This window comes from Anomaloglossus baeobatrachus, chromosome 2 (genome assembly GCF_048569485.1).
Source record: "Anomaloglossus baeobatrachus isolate aAnoBae1 chromosome 2, aAnoBae1.hap1, whole genome shotgun sequence".
Taxonomy (NCBI): Eukaryota; Metazoa; Chordata; class Amphibia; order Anura; family Aromobatidae; genus Anomaloglossus; species Anomaloglossus baeobatrachus.
Genome location: NC_134354.1, coordinates 96,198,653 through 96,218,597, shown reverse-complemented (window position 1 = coordinate 96,218,597; position 19,945 = coordinate 96,198,653). Strand labels below are relative to the sequence as shown.

General features: G+C 41.9%; 1 protein-coding gene across 5 annotated transcripts in view; it reads left to right on the top strand.

Moving 5' to 3' along the window:
- LOC142291007 (transient receptor potential cation channel subfamily V member 1-like) overlaps positions 1-13,490 on the top strand; it is a 138,484-nt gene extending 124,994 nt beyond the window's left edge. For all 5 annotated transcript variants that reach the window (XM_075335188.1, XM_075335185.1, XM_075335189.1 and 2 more), the window contains 3 exons: positions 5,718-5,845; positions 6,909-7,015; positions 9,183-13,490. In XM_075335188.1, coding sequence (XP_075191303.1) covers positions 5,718-5,845; positions 6,909-7,015; positions 9,183-9,286 — 339 coding nt within the window. In that variant the 3' untranslated portion in view covers positions 9,287-13,490. The remainder of the gene's footprint in view (positions 1-5,717; positions 5,846-6,908; positions 7,016-9,182) is intronic.
- The last annotated feature ends 6,455 nt before the right edge of the window (positions 13,491-19,945 follow it).

Below are 19,945 nucleotides of genomic sequence, written 5' to 3'. Positions count from 1 at the left end.
TAGGCTACACAATCATGGGGAAGACTGCTGACTTGACAGATGTCCAGAAGACAGTCATTGACACACTCCGCAAGGAGAGTAAGACACAAAAGGTCATTGCTAAAGAAGCTGGCTGTTCACAGAGTGCTGTATCCAAGCCTATTAATGGAAACTTGAGTGGAATGAAAAAGTGTGATAGAAAAAGGTGCACAAGCAACCGGGATAACCACAGCCTTGATAGGATTGTTACAAAAAGGACATAAAAAATTTGGGGGAGATTCACAAGGAGTGGACTGCTGCTGGAGTCAGTGCTTCAAGAGCCACCACACAGACGTATCCAGGACATGGGCATGACTAATAGAAAATGCCAGAAGTGTCTTACCTTGGCCAAGGATAAAATGAATTGGATTGTTGCTCAGTGGTCCAAGGTGTTGTTTTCAGATGAAAGTAAATGCATTTCATTTGGAAATCGCAGTCCCAGAGTCTGGAGGAAGAGTGGAGAGGCCACAATCCAAGCTGCTTGAGGTCTAGTGTGAAGTTTCCACACTCAGTGATGGTTTGGGGAGCCATGTCATCTGCTGGTGTAGGGCCACTGTGTTTTATTAAGACCAAAGTCAACGCAGCCGTTTACCAGGAAATTTTAGAGCACTTCTTGCTTCCCTCCTCTGCCGACAAGCTTTTTGGAAATGGTAATTTCATTTTCCAGCAGGACTTGGCCCCTGTCCACACTGCCAAAAGTACCAATACCTTGTTTAATAACCACAGTATCACTGTGCTCGATTGGCCAGCAAACTCACCTGACCTAAACTCCATAGAGAATCTATGGGGTATTGTCAAGACGAAGATGAGAGACACCAGACCCAACAATGCAGACGAGCTGAAGGCTGCTATCAAAGCAACCTGGGCTTCCATAACCCCTCAGCAGTGCCACAGGCTGATCGCCTCCATGCCACGCCGCATTGATGCAGTAATTCATGCAAAAGGAACCCTGACTAAGTATTGAGTGCATTTACTGTACAGACTTTTCAGTAGGACATTTCTCAGTTTAAAATATTTTTTTCAGTTGGTCTTATATAATATTCTAATTTTCTGAGATAATGACTTTTCATTGGCTGAAGCCATAATCACCAACATTACCATAAATAAACACTTGAAATAGATCACTCTGTGTGTAATGGCTCTATATAATATGTGTTTTCACTTTTTGTATTGAATTACTGAAATAAATTATATTTTTGATGATATTCTAATTTATTGAGAAGCACCTGGATATCAGTATGAAAATGTGTCAGACGTAACAGGAGAGGGTATATAGTACAGCTTGTACCAGTAAATAAAATAATATGGAATATACAATACAAGGGCAATGATCAAAGAAAAAAAAAAAACAGTATATGATCAAGGTACATTAAAAGTGTACAAATGTGCACATACCCATTGGGGTCCTGCTGGAATGATGCCAGCCCCACCGAGTATTTCTGCAAAGGCAGCACCCCTGGTCAAAATTACTGTTATTGTGAACTGCTAAGCAAGTTCAAGATGAACTGATCTCTAAAAGGCATAAAGTTAAAGATGACACATTTCCTTTGCATTTAAATAAAAAAATAAATAATTTTCATCTTTTACAAAAAGGAAACTGGACCAGTACAAAAATTTGGGCACCCTGCATGGTTAGTACCTATGAGCACCCCCTTTGGCAAGTATCACTGATTTTAAACGCTTTTGTAGCAGCCAAGAGACTTTCAATTTGTGTTTGAAGGATTTTTATCCATTCTTCTTTAGAATAGTCTTCAAGTTCTGTGAGATTCCTGTCTCGTCTTGCATGCACTGCTCATTTGAGGTCTAGCCACAGATTTTCAATGATGTTCAGATCAGGGGACTGTGAGGTCGTAAAACATTTAGCTTGGGCCTTTTGAGGATGTCTGTTGTGGATTTTGACATTTATATAGGATCATTTCAATTTGTGGAAGCCATCCTCTTTTCTACTTCAGCTTTTTTTACAGATGGTATTATGTTTGCATCAAGAATTTCATTGAGTCCGCTCTTTCCTATACCCGTTAAATGTTCCCCTTGCAATTGACTGCAACACAACCCCAAAGCATGATTGATTTACCCCTATATTTAATGGTTGGTGAAATATTCTTTTCCTGAAATTCTGTGCCATTTTTTCTCCACACATACCTTTGATCATTGTGGTCAAAGAGTTCTATTTTAACCTCATCAGCCCACAGGACTTGTATCCTAAATGCATCAGGCTTGTTTAGATGTTCTTTTGCATATATCTGACGCTGAATTTTATAGAGAGGATACAGGAGAGGTTTTCTTCCTTGAAGACATTTTTGTGCAGGTGAACAATGTACTACGTCTGCTAAATCTTCCTGAAGGTCTTTAGCAGTCTAGCAGGGGTTCTGATTTGCCTCTCTAGCAATCCTGCAAGCAGCTCTCACAGAAATTTTTTGTTAACTGATATTTCTTAATTACATTTAGAAATGAAGAAAGATGAACTTGAAAACAATTTGCTATCTTCTTATAGCCTTCTCCTGCTTTGTGAGTCTCCAAAATTTATATTTTCAGAGTGTTAGGCAGCTGCTTAGAAGAACCCATAGCTGCTGTTTTTTGGCACAAGATTAGAGGGGGCTGGGTTTTTATAAAAATGTGAAATTCGCATCACTTGGCCTTCCCTAACCTTGATAGTGAACAAGACTTAACCCTAACAGGCTAATTAAGGTCTGACACCTAAAGGCCACGTCTCACTAAGCGACATCGCTAGCGACATCGCTGCTTAGTCACGTTTTTTGTGACGGAACAGTGATCTTGCTAGCGATGTCGCTGTGTGTGACATCCAGCAACGACCTGGCCCCTGCTGTGAGGTCGCCGTTCATTGCTGAATGTCCTGGACCATTTTTTGGTCGTTGCTCTCCCGCTGTGAAGCACACATTGCTGTGTTTGACAGTGAGAGAGCAATGATCTGAATGTGCAGGGAGCCAGCTTCTGCGAACGCTGGTAAGCAAGGTACACATCGGGTAACCAAGCAAAGGCTTTGCTTGGTTACCCGATATTTATCTTGGTTACCAGCGTCCGCAGCTTCTAGAAGCCGGCTCCCTGCTCCCTGCACACGTAGCCAAGGTACACATCGGGTAACTATAAGCAAAGAGCTTTGCTTAGTAACCTGATGTGTACCATGGTTATGAAGCACAGAGTCGTTACACAGGTCGCTGGTGGCTGATCTCTCATCGCTGTGGAAATCTGCCTGTTTGACAGCTCACCAGTGACCATGTAGCGATGCTCCAGAGATCCCTGCCAGGTCAGATTGCTGGTGAGATCGCTGGAGCGTCCCTTAGAGTGACGGTACCTTAAGTCAACGTTATCTGACCAATTTGTATGTATCAGTTCACCATGTATAAGCTCACTCCTGGCTTCTCCCTGGAGCACGGACAGGCGCTGCCACAGCCCAATATTGCAAGTGAAGAAAGAAGAAATTATTAAGGGTGATTGTTTCACCTGAAACACGTAGTGCTGGTCATGCTATCCGTTGCTTCTGCATACTAAAATAAAGACCGTGGCTTTCCTCGCTTGAAGAACTAGATTTTTCTTCTTTCGTCTCTAACGTTATCTGAGCACACAAATCTCCAAGGGTGTCCAAACTTTTGCATTAGCCCATTTTCCTTTTTGTAATTTTTAAAATTTTAAAGATGAAAACATTTTTTGGCCTAAAATACAAAGGAAATGTGTAATTTTAACTTAATGTCTTTTAGAGATCATTTCATCTTCAACTTGTTTAGACACTCACAATAACAATAATTTTGTAATTTTGATAACGGGTGCCTAAACGTTTGCATGGCACTGTATATATATATATATATCTATATATATATATAGTGGGTACAGAAAGTATTCAGACCCCTTTTAATTTTTTACATTTTGTTTCATTGCTGCCATTTGGTAAATTCAAAAAAGTTCATTTTTTTGCATTAATATACACTCAGCACCTCATCTTTACAGAAAAAACAGAGATGTAGAAATTTTTGCAAATTTATTAAACAAGAAAAACTGAAATATCACATGGTCATAAGTATTTAGACCCTTTGCTCAGACACTCATATTTAAGTCACATGCTGTCCACTTTCGTGTGATTCTCTTTGAGATGGTTCTACTCTTTCATTGGAGTCCAGCTGTGCTTAATTAAACTGATAGGACTTGATTTGAAAAGGCACACACCTGTCTATATAAGACCTCACAGCTCACAGTGCATGTCAGACCAAATGAAAATCATGAGGTCAAAGGAACTGCTCAAGAAGCTCAGAGACAGAATTGTGGCAAGGCGCAGATATGACTAAAATTACAAAAGAATTTCTGCAGTACTCAAGGTTCTTAAGAGCACAGTGGTCTCCATAATCCTTAAACAGAAGAAGTTTGGGACCACCAGAACTCTTCCTAGACCTGGCCGTGCAGCGAAACTGAGCAATCAAGGGAGAAGACCCTTGGGTGAGAGGTAAAGAAGAACCCCAAGATTACTGTGGCTGAGCTCCAGAGATGCAGTAGGGAGATGAGAGAAAGTTCCACAAAGTCAACTATCACTGCAGCCATCACCAGTTGGACCTTTATGGCAGAGTGGCCCAATGGAAGCCTCTCCTCAGTGCAAGACATATGAAAGCCACATAGAGTTTGCAAACAAACACATGAAGGACTCCCGGACTATGATAAATAAGATTCTCTGGTCTGATGAGATGAAGATAGAACTTTTTGGTGATAATTCTAAGCGATACGTGTGGAGAAAACAGGCACTGCTCATCACCTGCCCAATACAATCCCAACAATGAAACATGGTGGTGGCAGCATCATGCTATGGGGGTGTTTTTCAGCTGCAGGGACAGATCGACTGGTTGTAACTGAAGGAAAGATGAATGCAGCCAAGTATAGAGATATCCTGGAAGAAAACCTCTTCCAGAGTGCTCTGGTCCTGAGACTTGTCCGAAGGTTCACCTTCCAACAAGACAATGACCCTAAACACACAGCTAAAATAACAAAGGAGTGGCTTCAGAACAACTCTGTGACCATTCTTGACTGGCCCAGACAGAGCCCTGACCTAAATGCAATTGAGCATCTCTGGAGAGACCTGAAAATGGCGTCCACCAACATCACCATCCAACCTGACAGAACTGGAGAGGATTTGCAAGGAAGAATGGCAGAGGATCCCCAAATCTAGGTGTGAAAAACTTGTTGCATCATTGCCAAGAAGGTTCATGGCTGTACTAGCTCAAAAGGTGCTTCTACTTAATACTGAGCAAAAGGGCTGAATACTTATGACCAAGTGATATCTCAGTTTTTCTTGTTTAATAAATTTGCAAAAATTTCTACATTTCTGTTTTTTTTTCTGTCAAGATGGGGTGCAGAGTGTACATTAATGAGAAAAAAAATTAACTTTTTTGAATTTACCAAATGGCTGCAATGAAATAAAGAGTGAAACATTTAAAGGGGTCTGAATACTTTCTGGCTGTTTTAATCTACTATGTTACAGTGAAATGAGAAAGGAGAAATCCAGGATCTGTGAGCACCAGAACTTTCTAATTCTCTTTTTCATATCCATCTACTATATATCTCTCTATATGTGCAAACTTATTAGTTAAAAAAAGTTACAAAGAGTGCCAATGAAAACACCTAGTATAATGTGCTTTTCATGCTTTTTAAAATGCTATGGATTCTGTGTGGGGTCAAAGAGATTTTTTTTTTCTCCACAGAGAGCTGCTACAATATTGGATATTGAAAGATTCCTTCCAAGATTCGTTAGGAAAAAACTGAGATGTGGTCTCCTCCTCCCAGTAGGGAAAACACGTGATGGAAAAACAGATGAAAGATGGTGTTTTAGGTAGGACTAATTAACTCTTCTGTTTGGCATTGGTGAGATACAGAAGGTAAAGCAGACTTGTCTGGTACATGCACTGAAAGTTCTATCTCCAAACGTATTCAGCATGGTGGACCCAAGAGCAGACTCTCATTATCTAAGCATGTACAGCCATAGGCCTGAAACACACATCCGCATTAAACACGTGCGTGTCTTGCGTTCTGTTTTTTGGGTCCGTGTTCCGTTTTGAATGTCCGTTTCTCTGATACGTGTGACATCAGTGTGATGGCGTATGCTTACCGTGCGTGCGTGTTGAATGTCCGTGTATGCGTGAGATAGGTACGTGTCATGTCCGTGTGCAGTCCGTGTGTCTTGAGCCGTTTCACCATTTTTTTAAAAAAACAAAACACACGGACTGTACGGAAAACACACGTCCGTGTCACGTACGTGCAGACACGGACCCATTGACTTTAGCGGGTCCGTGTCTGCGTGTTGCCGGTGAAACGCGGACATGTTATCCGTGTTAAAAAACCCACACACGTACAAACCACACGGACACACGTTCCGTGTGGCTTTATGTGTGTGTGCCTGTTACCATAGGGTAACATTGGTGCACGTGTGTTCGTGCCGCCGGTATGTGTCAAAAAATCCCAAACACATACCGGTGGCACGGATGTGTGTTGCAGGCCATAGAAGTAGAATTAGCAGTAGTGTTCATGTATGGTAAGAAGAGGGTGGCCCATGTGTGACAATGTTACGCTTTCATTGTCTAACAAAGTGATGAAGAACAGACTCAGCGGTAAATCCACAGTGATGAGACATTTACTATCTATGCAGTGGAGAGGTAAGAAAAATCACTTGTGGAAAACATCTTATAACCTTTGCAATTCATCTGTTTTACTGAATATTAGAAATATCCAGCTATGTACATTGAAGCCCCTGGGCCCTAATACTGCATCATAACAAGGCCCCATTGCTATCAAGGACCAGACATGAATGGAAATGTAGATTTGAAATCATAAATTGCGGCATACCTGGATAGATGGATGGATAGATGGTCACATAACATGTGTTTTCTGCTTTGAAGGGTGGAGGAAATGCAATGGGGATCATTTGGGAAGGATCAAGTCAGCATTAATGAGGAACCGGGTGACAAGGTTAAAGCAAACCTGAAACTTTACAAACAACCAAAAGGTGAGAACAATAAAAATATATCCATTTGGTATTATTACATTGATATACCTTATAAGGATAATCAAACCATACTGTATGAACGTTATTTGTTGTATTCTGCGCTAATCGGCTTTATAAAAGTGAAAAACAAAAATAATTCGTGGATATAAAATTTGAAAGCAGAAAGGATGCTCTTATTGTTTAAATTCTTGTAGGTATCTATCAGATTTATAGGGAGTCTGACTCCCCCAAATAGTAAATTTAGATACTTAAACATCTATATACGGGTTATAGCCCCTTTAAAGTCATACCAGTAACATATTTTAGTGTTGTATTTGTAGAAAAATTCACTTTTAATGCATACGCAAATGAGGGCACTTCGGTGCACCTTTGGAGTGGCCAATGGCTTGGTGCGATCTCATAGCCGGCACTCTTTAAAGGGAACCTGTCACCAGATTTGGCGACTCTAAGCTGCAGCCAGCACCAGTGAGCTCTTATATACAGCATTACAGAATACTGCATATAAGAGCCCAGGTCGCTCTGTATAACATAAAAAAACACCTTTACTTCACTCACCTAGGGGGCAGTCCGGTCCAATGGGTGTCACTGCTCTCTGGTCCAGCACCTCCTCTCTGCGATCGCCGTCCTCCTTCTTCTGAAGCCCGTGTGCATAACGCATCCTTCATCATCCACACTGGCCAGCATTGCAGTCCTGCACAAGGCACACTTTGATCTACCCTGCTCAGGGAAGATCAAAGTATTGTAGTGCACATGCGCGACGGTCTTTAACCGTTCCTCACGACTGCGCATTACAATACTTTGATCCGCCCTTAGCAGGGCAGATCAAAGTGCACCTGCGGAGGACCGCAATGCTGGACTGTTTGGATGATGTAGGACACGTCATCCATACTGGGCTGTGTAGAAGTGTTAGGGTGAACTCTTACAAAGTTCCAAAAGTTGCCTACTGCCTGATTCTAATTGGTGTAGATCGAGTGCATGCTTGAAAAATGAGTTCAGACATACAGTCAGATATTCATCCTTCCTCGACCAAAGTCAGCCCAGACTCTGCTTCATTTCAACTGAAGCATGCCCTGATATAACCTTGGAAAGGAACATGTCCGGATGTGTTCATTGGTCAGTGGGTTGAACAATGTGTTAGTCCATGAGCTGATTGGTGGGCATCATCGTAGGCGGGTCTATGACATCATTGGATGGATCCATGGTGATGCTAATGAGAGGGTCTGTCGTCATCTGGTGGATTCATGCTGATGGAGGGTTTGTGATGTCATCAGTGGCCATCTTAGTTTATCTGAAAACCTGGCTTATGTATAGAGAATCGATGTCATTTAACACAATTCTCACAATCCTCTGCATAGAGAGGTTAATTAAGTATTTGATCTAATGGCTCTCCTCAGCAGAAGAAGTATGGAGATCGCATCAGATCCTTCTTCCTTCATGTGCGCACAGAAATCGGAGGACCCAGGCGTTTGTGCACAGTGTCAGGGCGAGCACACACACTGTGTAGGTGCACGTACACTCTGATCTCTGGCTCTTCTTTAAAGCCACTTGCATGTTACACGTCTGGGTGTACTGGGCACCGGCCACAGACTGGCAGAAGCTGAAGGTCAGAGCTTTAGTTTCGGCTCTGATGTCTGGCTCCTGTCATTCTGGGGCCACGGCCTACTATACCTGGAATTGTTGCAAACAAATGGCTTCAGAGAGGAGCTAGAGATGAGAGCGCACCTGCATCCGCACAGAGTGTGTGCTCACCCCAACATGCTCATGACTCAGACAGTGTTAGTGCGCACAAGCAAGAAGGATTTGACTTTAAAGAGCACTCTCTGTGAGAAAGCAGAAAGCACTGTCAATGAAGCTCTGGGACAATGCATGATACAGTATGAAGATCTAAGTATATATAGTACAAGTATGGTATTTTTATAGAAGTAAGTCCCGACCCTTATATAAATGTTTAAGTAGCTGAATTTGCAATTTGGGGTGACTGATTCTTTAGGAGTATATAAACATATCTATTTATCCTTATGGCTGCGTAGACCTATTCATGCAATCTTATTTTGAGAAAAGAACATACAATTATTTAATATCACATAAAAATAACTAAACTCATAAATATTCATAGATTTAGACACAATATGGATTATGTTATTATTAACACCAATTTCTTTTACAGGCTGGAGCCATTGGGTTTCCAGAGTTCAAGAAAGAGCACGCGAGGAGGAGCAAGTGCCATTAAACTCTGTGTCCACAAGTCCATCAGATGGGGAAAAAGTTTAAGATTGTTCTATATTAAGTGGTTCATGTTTACTGCTGATACATCTGACTGACATTGGCAATACACCAGGAACTGTCTATTACCAGGCCGTATTCACTACATCTATACTTATACCACATTCAGTAATATGTGCCATATAGAGTATATTGTTGTATTTGTCTACATCCCCTATCACCAACCGTAGAGTAAGAAGAGGTAATGTCTTCCATCTGCTCCATGAAAAGTATTCTTACTGCAATATCTCATATAAGCACTGAATTTTCTCTGTTTTTATGCCCGATGACTTACTAAGCTCCACATATCACATACAACTTAGATACAACAAGCTCAGAAAAGTTTGGAACATTCTCAGTTCTACACAAAAGTATTGACTATGGCCGAGGAGTTTAGTAAACTTTATTCTAGTCTATATAGAGCTATAATAACAGTCTATTATTATTGTCATTTTCTATCTTTCCCTCCATTTTTACCAAAAAGCCAAAAGCCCCCTTTACAAATTCAGAATAAACTTTTACTTAAAATAACCTGTCAGTAGGTTTTTGCCCCTTAAACTCCACCATGCTGAGGAATAGTATTCTAAACTTACTCTTGTCTAATATGTATTTTTCAGGAGTATAAATAAGTTAGAATACATCTTGGACTATGTGTATATTACCCAAAAAGAGTCACAAGGGTAGTTCTAGTTAGGTGAAGTGTCCTGTGTGCAGTCACACCCATCAAGCCTGGATTAGCATCTCACTACAAGACAAAGCCATCTTGATAAGCCAGACTTGGTGTCATCACTAAGTGTGCAGCTGACGCCGAGGGCAGTTCTGCTTGCTTCGTTAGGCACATGCGCCATGTCTCCCCAGAGCTGGTTTGTAATGTTGTATACTGGCCTCTGGGATGTCAATCAAATCAGAACAGGCGTGATTACAGACAGTGCAGCATGACTGTTTAGCAGCAACAGATGGTTGTTGGTGGGTGTCTTACTTATAGCTGACACAGTCAGAAAGATATCCTCCCGCGTGGTAACACTATGGTGGCAGTTTATTGACTGAATATTTAGTATCAAGGTCCTATTCAATTTATCTGATCAACCTCCACCTGGTAAAGTCCAGTTTTGGGCAAAATGCTCTTTTAGTCCAGATTCAGATGTTCACATTTTGTGCAGCCTGTGTTAAAATTGGAAAGTACATGGACAGCACACTGACTAATGTTAAAAGGGCTGTCAGGTCTAAAATGACAAGTCTGCAGTCCTTCTATGTGTCACTCTATGACTGCAGACTTGTGAATATTCACATCATACGCACTGCACGCTGTGAGGATTCACCAGTTTCTGAATTAGGAATGGCAGTCATGTGGCCGCGAGTATGCGATATACATACGTCTGTCAATATTCCTGCCACAGTCCATCTAGGTGGGCACAGCCTTGCCCAATGCAGGATTCTGGTATATCACGTGACCGCTGTTCTCAGCTCTGACCCCGGAAAATCCTCACAGGGCACAGTGCGTGCGGTGTGAGGATTCACAAGTCTGCAGTCACATAGAGTGACACTGAGTGACTACAGACTTGTCATTTTAGACCAGATAATCTCTTTAATATCCACCACTGTTCAGAAGACAGTTTATTCACATAGACCCAGTGTATATATGAAAAAAAATCCCAGCATGCAATATTGTCATCCATTTTTCGTCTCTTTTTTGCCATTATTAACATAGGAAACTGTATTTGGTAAATGTTTTTTTTGTAACTGGTGATGTGTAAAAAATGGTAGAACATAGATGTAATAAACAGAAAGATGGACGACAATGCGGATGAATATAGTTTTTTTTTCCTTTTGAAAAAGAGTTTTTCATACCCTCAGCTGAACCCGGCCTAAGGCTTGGATTTCTCAGTCAACGAATCATGGTAAAATCGTAGCAGTACCAAAATTTGTGAAAAACTTCTGTATGACAGTGACAGAAATCGTCAACTTGAAACAATCACAAGAATTCTGACCAAGTCGAAAGTATTTCTATTATTGAACAACTTTGGTATGCTACAAGAAACATTGAGTTTGAGCACAAGTCTTGAAAATGCTGCAATGTTTTCATGACTTGTAGTAGCTGGAAGGTCTAGCCTAGCACTAAGGCCTAAGCCACACGGCGAGAAAAACAGTGCGAGTGGAGTGCGATAAAACATCGCATTCCCCTCGGACCAATTCTAGCCTGTGTGTCAGCACACATGGGCGATTATTTTCTCAGCCCTAATCGGACTGAGAAAACAATCGCAGCATGCTGCGATTGTAAGCTGAGTCTCTTTCTCTCGCACCCATTCAAGTGAATGGGGCGAGAGAAAAATTGCACTGCACTCGCGGTACACCGGTGTACTGCTAGTGCAGTGCGAGAATGGCAATAGCCGGCTACGCAGTAGAGAGGGAGAGAAATCCCTCCCTCCCCTCCTGAGTGCCGGCCCGCCCCCCGCAGCTGAGGTCTGCTCGCACGAACGGACCTCAGTTGCAAGGACACAGGCATGACACTCGGCTCTGCTGTACTGCCAGCACGAGCCGAGTCTCATGCAAGTGGATCGCAGTAGTGCCCGTGTGGCCCCAGCCTAATAGTTTTGACACTGGGTTGACTTGTGGACAGGTTTTAAGTAATGGCTGATTCAGTCTCACGTAGGATGTGGCTCACTGCTACGGCACTGGGAATTTCAGCACATGCTACACTGTGATTGCCAACTACAGGGTGTTTCAGCACTACTAATCCCTGCCTAGTGCTTACCTTAATGTCCTTCTATTTTACATGATGTATTGTCCACAATGTAAGACTGCATCTGTGGAAACATGAGGGTCAGTGGGTGCTCATGTCTGCTGGCCTGGTTATCTTTAGAAAGACTGTACTGACCTGGGCTCATCCCACTGGTTTTCACTCCTTCCTGTGGGCAAAATACTACTCAGACAACACAGGGTGAGGAAACCACACATTGGTAAGGCTTTATTGGTTCACCAACAGGAAAAAACAAATTGTACATTCCCAACAAGAACACAAGATGGTAAAATCAACAGAGTCTCACCCTTCCGCTGGACCACCAGGGATTAGAGTCTTCGTCACTTCGGGGCTTCCAGGGCCAACTATCCCAGTACAGCTTTTGGTGGTCCCCGATTGAGCAGGGATAGTCACAATCTTAGGAAGCTGACCGAGTGCATCAATATATGTAGCCAGGAGACAGAGTTGTCTCAACCTGGGTTCTCCAAGCAAATTTGTGGGCGCAGTGTTGAGCAGTGAAGCAGTTCTCTGAACCTTCAGCTGAAATGGAAGTGAACCAGTTCTGTGGTTCCCCAGCTGGAACTGAAGTTCCTCGACCGAGAGCACGTAAAATCTTTTTTTGGTGATGGAAACAGGGTCCTTTCATACCCTCAGTTCCTTTACCGGATTGGTGGATATGGCTCCTCTCTCATGGGTCGCTAGTTCAATCTGACAGCATAAGTTTCCTCTGAATTTTGTAGTCAAAGAGGCTGAGGGAATACACATTTACAGACAATAAGGCTCCAATCAGTCTCGCATGAGACAATGGTTAACTTCATTTGGTATAACTAACAAAAGATGTCTGGCCTAATTAAGAACAGTTCACCCCCACCAAGTGGCCAAACCCTGAGTCGTCACAGCATTCTGCCACATTGAGTATCACAGCCATCTGTGGTTACAATGTAATCTCTCTTGATTGGGGTTTTCTGGTCTGTATAACTCTTTGAGAACTCCTTTTTGTATTGTTTACTTGCTTTTTTATGACTTTTTTTTCAGTTATTGTTCAAAATGAATATGTAAAATCCAGATTTCCTCTATAATTATGAATTTTTAGATACGTTCGCACTGATGCTGAAATGAGAGACATAATGGAATGTCAAAACAGATGACGTAGTAGTGACTTTAATTTCCAATAGTATTAATGCATCCATATCATGGTGCAATAGAAACCAATAGTAAATGTGCTGTATCATTAGGATTGTCTGCTAGTGTAAGAACAATGCTCTGCTTTAAATCTACCTTTCTATATCATTAAAATATAATCATTGTACATTGTCAGTAAGTTAGAAATGAAGCCGGTTCCTCCATTTATTACCTGCATGGAAGCAAAAAAAAGTGTGTTGGCTTTTGTAATATTTGTACTTTTTATGGAATCATGCCTTTATATCAGTTTTACATGTATATTCATAATAAATATTCTTTACATATCACTGTGAAGTTACTGTACTGTAATAAATAGTGAATAGCTGCATGCCGAAAACAGAATGGGAAGATTCTGACACGTTTCCCATGAGACTGGGTTACATTGTCATCTTGTGTCATTTTCCACTATAAACAGAAGCCACAGCACAGTGCCACTTCTTTTTGCACTCTTGGATCGGATTGACTTTGAAAGCAGTCATCAGATTCTGCTATGGTGTCTGTCATGTTTTTTTCTTTTAAAGGGAACCTGTCATTAAGGTCAACCCTCCTAAGCCATCTATATACTGTAGGTGCACAAGTTGAAGAAAGTTAAATAAAGTGATACTTTGATATTTGTGATCAGATGTCTTATTCCAGAGAAAGACACATTTTTCTTAATATGTAAGGGAGCAGTTAACTGACGAGACCTTGAAACTGGACAGAAAATTCTAAAGGAGTGTCATGAACAGCCGGGTGGGGGTCTCACAAGATCTACCCACTGTTCACCAATTTGTCACGATCAGACTACGCTCTAGCGCCCATCTTGTCGGCAGGTCACTTTTGGTACTGCCGGACAATAAGTAAATGAGGCTGCTGAGCTACTAATGCCAAATATTGAAGGTTTGCCAGCATAGGTAATGTATATGACCGATTCCCGCTAATGGAATATATATATACATCGGTACCTCTTACTGGTAGCACCAGAATAATTCTACACAACAATAATTTCACAGAAAAAGAAAAAGTCTTTAATTTTTGCACATTAGTAAAACCATCACATGAAGCCAAAATCATGCCAAATAAATATGTATTATAGTAATGCTTCAAGACAATCAAGGTTTTTAAACAACTGTCCCCCGAAGAAGCGTTGGAGACGTGAAACACGTGTCGGGACGCTGGTCCCCACGTGCAACTCTGGTTTGTCACTTTACTAATATGGGTGAGTGTTGTTATTCATTGTGAGGTTACTACTCATGACCAGTCTGTATTGGGAAAACTTTGCACCTACATATATATCCTTATGATGAATTGATTCACCCCCATTTGTTTTTGTCTTTGAACATATATCCAGGGGCATGTGGGGTCTCAATATTTCCCCCTCTGCACCTTATCCACCCTTTTTGATTTCTGTTGTTTAAAAACTTGATTGTCTTGAAGCATTACTATAATAAACATTTATTTGGCATGATTTTGGCTTCATGTGATGGTTTTACTAATGTGCAAAAATTAAAGACTTTTTCTTTTTCTGTGCCTTTATATCTTTCAAAGTTGTTGCACACCTACGTGATGAGATTTGCCTTGGGTCCCTGTTCCTTTGTCTTTTACAACAATAATTTCGCTGCCACCACCGGACGTTCCACAGGTAGTCCGGACACCTGTTACAGATAGCAAAAGGCCCTTCGGGTTCAAATTTGTGTATAGAGCAGGAGGAACGACCTATTAAATTTTATATATTTAATCTGAAAATAGGCAGTGTTTATAAAAATATACAATATGTTACAAAGGGGAAACAATACAAATACAGTGTAGACAGTTACATAAAAATAAAAGGGATAACTATGAAACTTAATAAACTCATGCCATAGATGAGACGTCCAAATTTAGGGAGGGAGGAGCTCCAGTAGATGGTAGAGAAGTGGACAGCACCACTACTTAGGTATGCCCTCCTGTACTGGCAAAGGCCAAAAAATGGGCTTCTAACCAGTGGCGTAACTACAATCTGAGGACCCCCCCTTCCCCGTTGTCAGATGTATGGGCCATTGTAGCATATTAAATCCTATAAAGACATACATGTTGCTCCCCCTCCCCCTTTTAATGTGTAGTAATGTCCCCCATCCTCGACCACATCCTGGTAAATATGTCCACATCATGGCCCCATCCTTGTGTATGACCCCATCATGGCTATATCCTGGTATATCTCCCCATCATAGCCTCAACCTGGTGTATGACCCCTATCATGCCTATATCCTGGTATATATGGTCCCATCCTGGTATCTGTCCCAGATGGTATAGACAGACAGTATACACAGATGGACAGACAGTATACATCTACAGACAGATAATATTCACAGACAGACAGATAATATACATAGACAGATAGTATAGACAGACAGTATAAACAGACAGACAGTATAAACAGACAGACAGTATACACAGACAGATAGTATACACAGACAGATACAGATAGTATACACAGACAGATAGTATAGACAGACAGTATACAGACAGACAGATGGTATAGACAGACAGACTGTATACACAGATAGACAGAAAGTGTACACAGACAGATAGTAGTCACAGACAGACAGATAGTATACATAGACAGATAATATAGACAGACAGTATACACAGATAATATACACACACAGACAGACAGTATACACAGACAGATTGTATAGACAGAGAGTATACAGACAGATAGATGGTATAGACAGACAGATGCTATAGACAGACAGACAGTATACACAGATGGACAGACAGACAGTATATACAGACAGACAAACAGATAGTATACACAGACAGATAGTATACACAGACAGTATACACAGACAGACAGTATACACAGACAGAAAGACAGACAGTATACACAGACAGCTACATATTGCACACTATACAGGACACACATATCTTATACATAACACATACAGACAGTATACACAGACAGACAGCTACATATTACACACTATACAGGACACACATATCTTATACATAACACATATAGACAGCACACAACACGTGATTCACATTATCCTCACCTTCTTCTTGGCCTCCTGGAGTTCGGAGGGTCTTTTGAAGCAGCTTCTCTGGATGCAGCAGTGCAGGCGTCCTTCTCCCCTTTCTGTGTGGAGCAGACAGGACACAGAGGAGGGGAGGGCACCCTGTGCTGGAGCCTGTGCACCGCAGGAGCAGCAAATGTCAGTGAACTGCTGATCCCTGCGGCGTCTCATCTGCTGCCTACTGGAAGGGACCCTGTGCGACTGGTTGCCATGGTACTCCCCTACCCTGCGCTTCCCCGGTGTCCTCCTTCGACACTGGCATGCCGGCAAAAGATCAGCGTGTAAGCGGCGCAGCGCATGACATATTTGTCATGCGCGGCCACTTACAGCACCGGCAGCTGTCAGCATATTCTCTGCTCCCCATGCACAGGATCGTGTGCGTGGGGAGCAATGGATATTCATGGCCTTAATCGGTGGCCAGCACATCGCAGTACAGGGACCCGACGGGTCTCCGTGCTCCGATGTATGTCAGCTGGATGCGCAGCCTCTGACACATCCATCTCAATCAGAGACTGGGGCCAGCAGGCCCCTGCACCCCCTGGCCCTGTCGCAGTGGCGACCTCTGCGACTGCAGTCATTACGCCCCTGCTTCTGACTCTTATGACCTACATTAACTTTCCCATCTGTGACCTCATTTTACGATCCCTCGGCACAGCCCACAAGGTATCAGAAAAATTAGCTAATTCTAGTTTTTCGCATATCTATGCCCCTGGGCCACACAGGTGAGAGATATTAGCGTCCTTTTTTATAGCTCGATTTTTCATTTGCATAGATACAAACACAACGCATAATTTTATTGGCCAATACCCATTTGTTGTGATACCGGCGATCACCTACCAAAGCCAAATGGTGCTCTGAGTTCAGTGCTTTGCTGTGATTCTGACAATATGCTTTTAATTTTTCTAGCATTTACGTGGCACATAAAAACTGTGTTAATAGCTTTTCTACTATACATCGACCTCAGTCAGATGAAGCAGACTCTTTCTTCTCACAGGGCATCCTCTTTCAGAGCCTAGCAGCCTCTTCACAATGACTCTGGTTAGTGCACACACTCTCTCTCTCAGAGGCTGGTTCTCTCACACTCTCTCACACTGAACATTTGCCAAACAATCTAAAGTTAACAAACATGAGATGAGCGACCTTTCAAAGTTCGGTTTGACGATCCTTACAGAGCTTCCCGATGTTCGTCAAGCTGTTCGATGAACAGATCGGCGAACAAGTCGAACCCATTTAATTCAATGGGCGGCCAAACTTATGTGTTATAAAATGGTGTAGGGGGCTGTTAAAGAAAAATAAGGAAGAAATAAAGCAAGACATACTTACTGAGTCTCCAGCGTGGCTTAACTGTTCCCGCAGCTGTAACTGCTCCCACACCTGTACTTCTGGAGTAGCCCATTATCCCTCATACATGTTCACTGCTTTCTCCATCCACCAGCATCTCCGATTGGCTCCAGTTAGACCCCAGCCTCAGACTGACTCTGTGATTGGTAGGAATCACAGACTCTGTCTGTGGGTGTATTATGGAGTAAAATAAATAAATAATTAAATAAAATGACATAGGGTCCTTTCATCTATTGATAACAGCACATATAATATAATAAATAAAGCCCATGGCTACAGGCTGCAGCACCTAACTGCCTTATCTTGGCTGTGTATCAAAATAAGAAGAACCGCATACGGCTTTTTTGTTAAAAAAAAGAATTAAATAAACAATTATTAAAAAACTGCGTGCGGTCCCCCCTCAATTTTGATACCCAGCCAAGAACAAGCCCAATAGATGGGGGCCGGTGTTCTCAGGCTGGGAAGACACATGGTTATTGTGCCCCCAAGGCCTAAAAATAGCAGCCTGCAGTCGTCCATGATTGCCACATCCTTTAGATCTGAAAATCCAGGAACTATACCCGGCTCTTCCCGATTGCTCTGGTGCGGAGGCAGTCGGGGTCATAAGGTGTTAATCACAGTTCACAGCTGCCGCTAAGCTCTAGATTAGTGATGGGGAGGGTCTATGAGACCCCCCCATTACTAATCTGTAAGTGAAAAAAATAAACACAAACACCGAAAAAATCCTTTATTTGAAATAAAAGACAAAAAGCACCCCCTCTCACCCTTCTATTACAGTTGTGTGCAAAAGTTTACATACTCTGGCAGACTTTTTGCTTTCTTGGCCTTATTTCAGAAAATATGAATGATAACACAAAAACGTCTTTTCCACTCATGGTTAGTGGTTGGGTGAAGCCATTTATTGTCAAACTACTGTGATTTCTCTTTTTAAATCAGAATGACAACCAAAAATATCCACATGACCCTGATCAAAAGTTCATATACCCTGGTGATTTTGGCCTGGTCACATGCACAGAAGTTGAAACAAATGGGTTTGAATGGCTAATAAAGGTAACATAAAAGGTTGAAAAATGGGCCATTTTCTTATGACTTACAAATGCATCTCAATAAATTAGAATATCATCAAAAAGTTAACTTAATTCAGTAATTCAATGCAAAAAGTGTAACATATATTATATAGAGTCATTACAAATAGAGTGATCTATTTCAAGTATTTTTATTTTTCTAAAGTTGATGATTATGGCTTACAGCCAATGAAAACCCAAAACTCATTATCTCAGAAAATTAGAATATTATATAAGACCAACTGAAAAAAAATATTTTAAACTCAGAAATGTTGGTGCCTACTGAAAAGTCTGTACAGTAAATGCACTCAATACTTGGTCGGGCTCCTTTTGCATTAATTACTGCATCAATGCGGCATGGTATGGAGGCGATCAGCCTGTGGCATTGCTGAGGTGTTATGGAAGCCCAGGTTGCTTAGATAGCAGCCTTCAGCCCGCCTGCATTGTTGGTGTCTCTCATCTTCTTCTTGACAATACCACATAGATTCTCTTTTGGGTTTAGGTCAGGCGAGTTTCCTGGCCAATCAAGCACAGTGATACTATAGTTATTAAACCAGGTACTGGTACTTTTGACAGTGTGGACAGGTGCCAAGTCCTGCTGGAAAATGAAATTTCCAACTCCAAAAAACGTTTCAGCAGAGGGAAGCATGAAATGCTCTAAAATTTCTTGGTAGACGGCTGCGCTGACTTTGGTCTTGATAAAACACAGTGGCCCTATACCAGCAGATGACATGGCTCCCCAAACCATCACCGATTGTGGAAACTTCCCACTAGACCTCAAGCAGCTTGGATTGTGGCCTCTCCACTCTTCCTCCAGACTCTGGGACCTTGATTTTCAAATTAAATGCAACATTTACTTTCATCTGAAAACAACACCTTGGACCACTGAGCAACAGTCCAGTTCTTTTTCTCCTTGACCCATGTAAGACACTTCTGGCGTTGTCTATTGGTCATGAGTGGCTTGACACAAAAAATGCGATAGTTGTAGCCCATGTCCTGGATGCGTCTGTGTGTGGTGGCTCTTGAAGCACTGACTCCAGCAGCAGTCCACTCCTTGTGAATCTCACACAAATTTTTGAATGGCCTTTTCTTAACAATCCTATCAAGGCTGCTGTTATCCCGGTTGCTTGTGTACCTTTCTACCACACTTTTTCCTTCCACTCAACTTCCATTAATATGGTTGGATGCAGCACTCTGTGAACAGCCAGCTTCTTTATCAATGACCTTTTGTGGCTTACCCGTCTTGTCAAGTTGGTCAATGACTGCCTTCTGGACATCTGTCAAGTCAGCAGTCTTCCCCATGATTGTG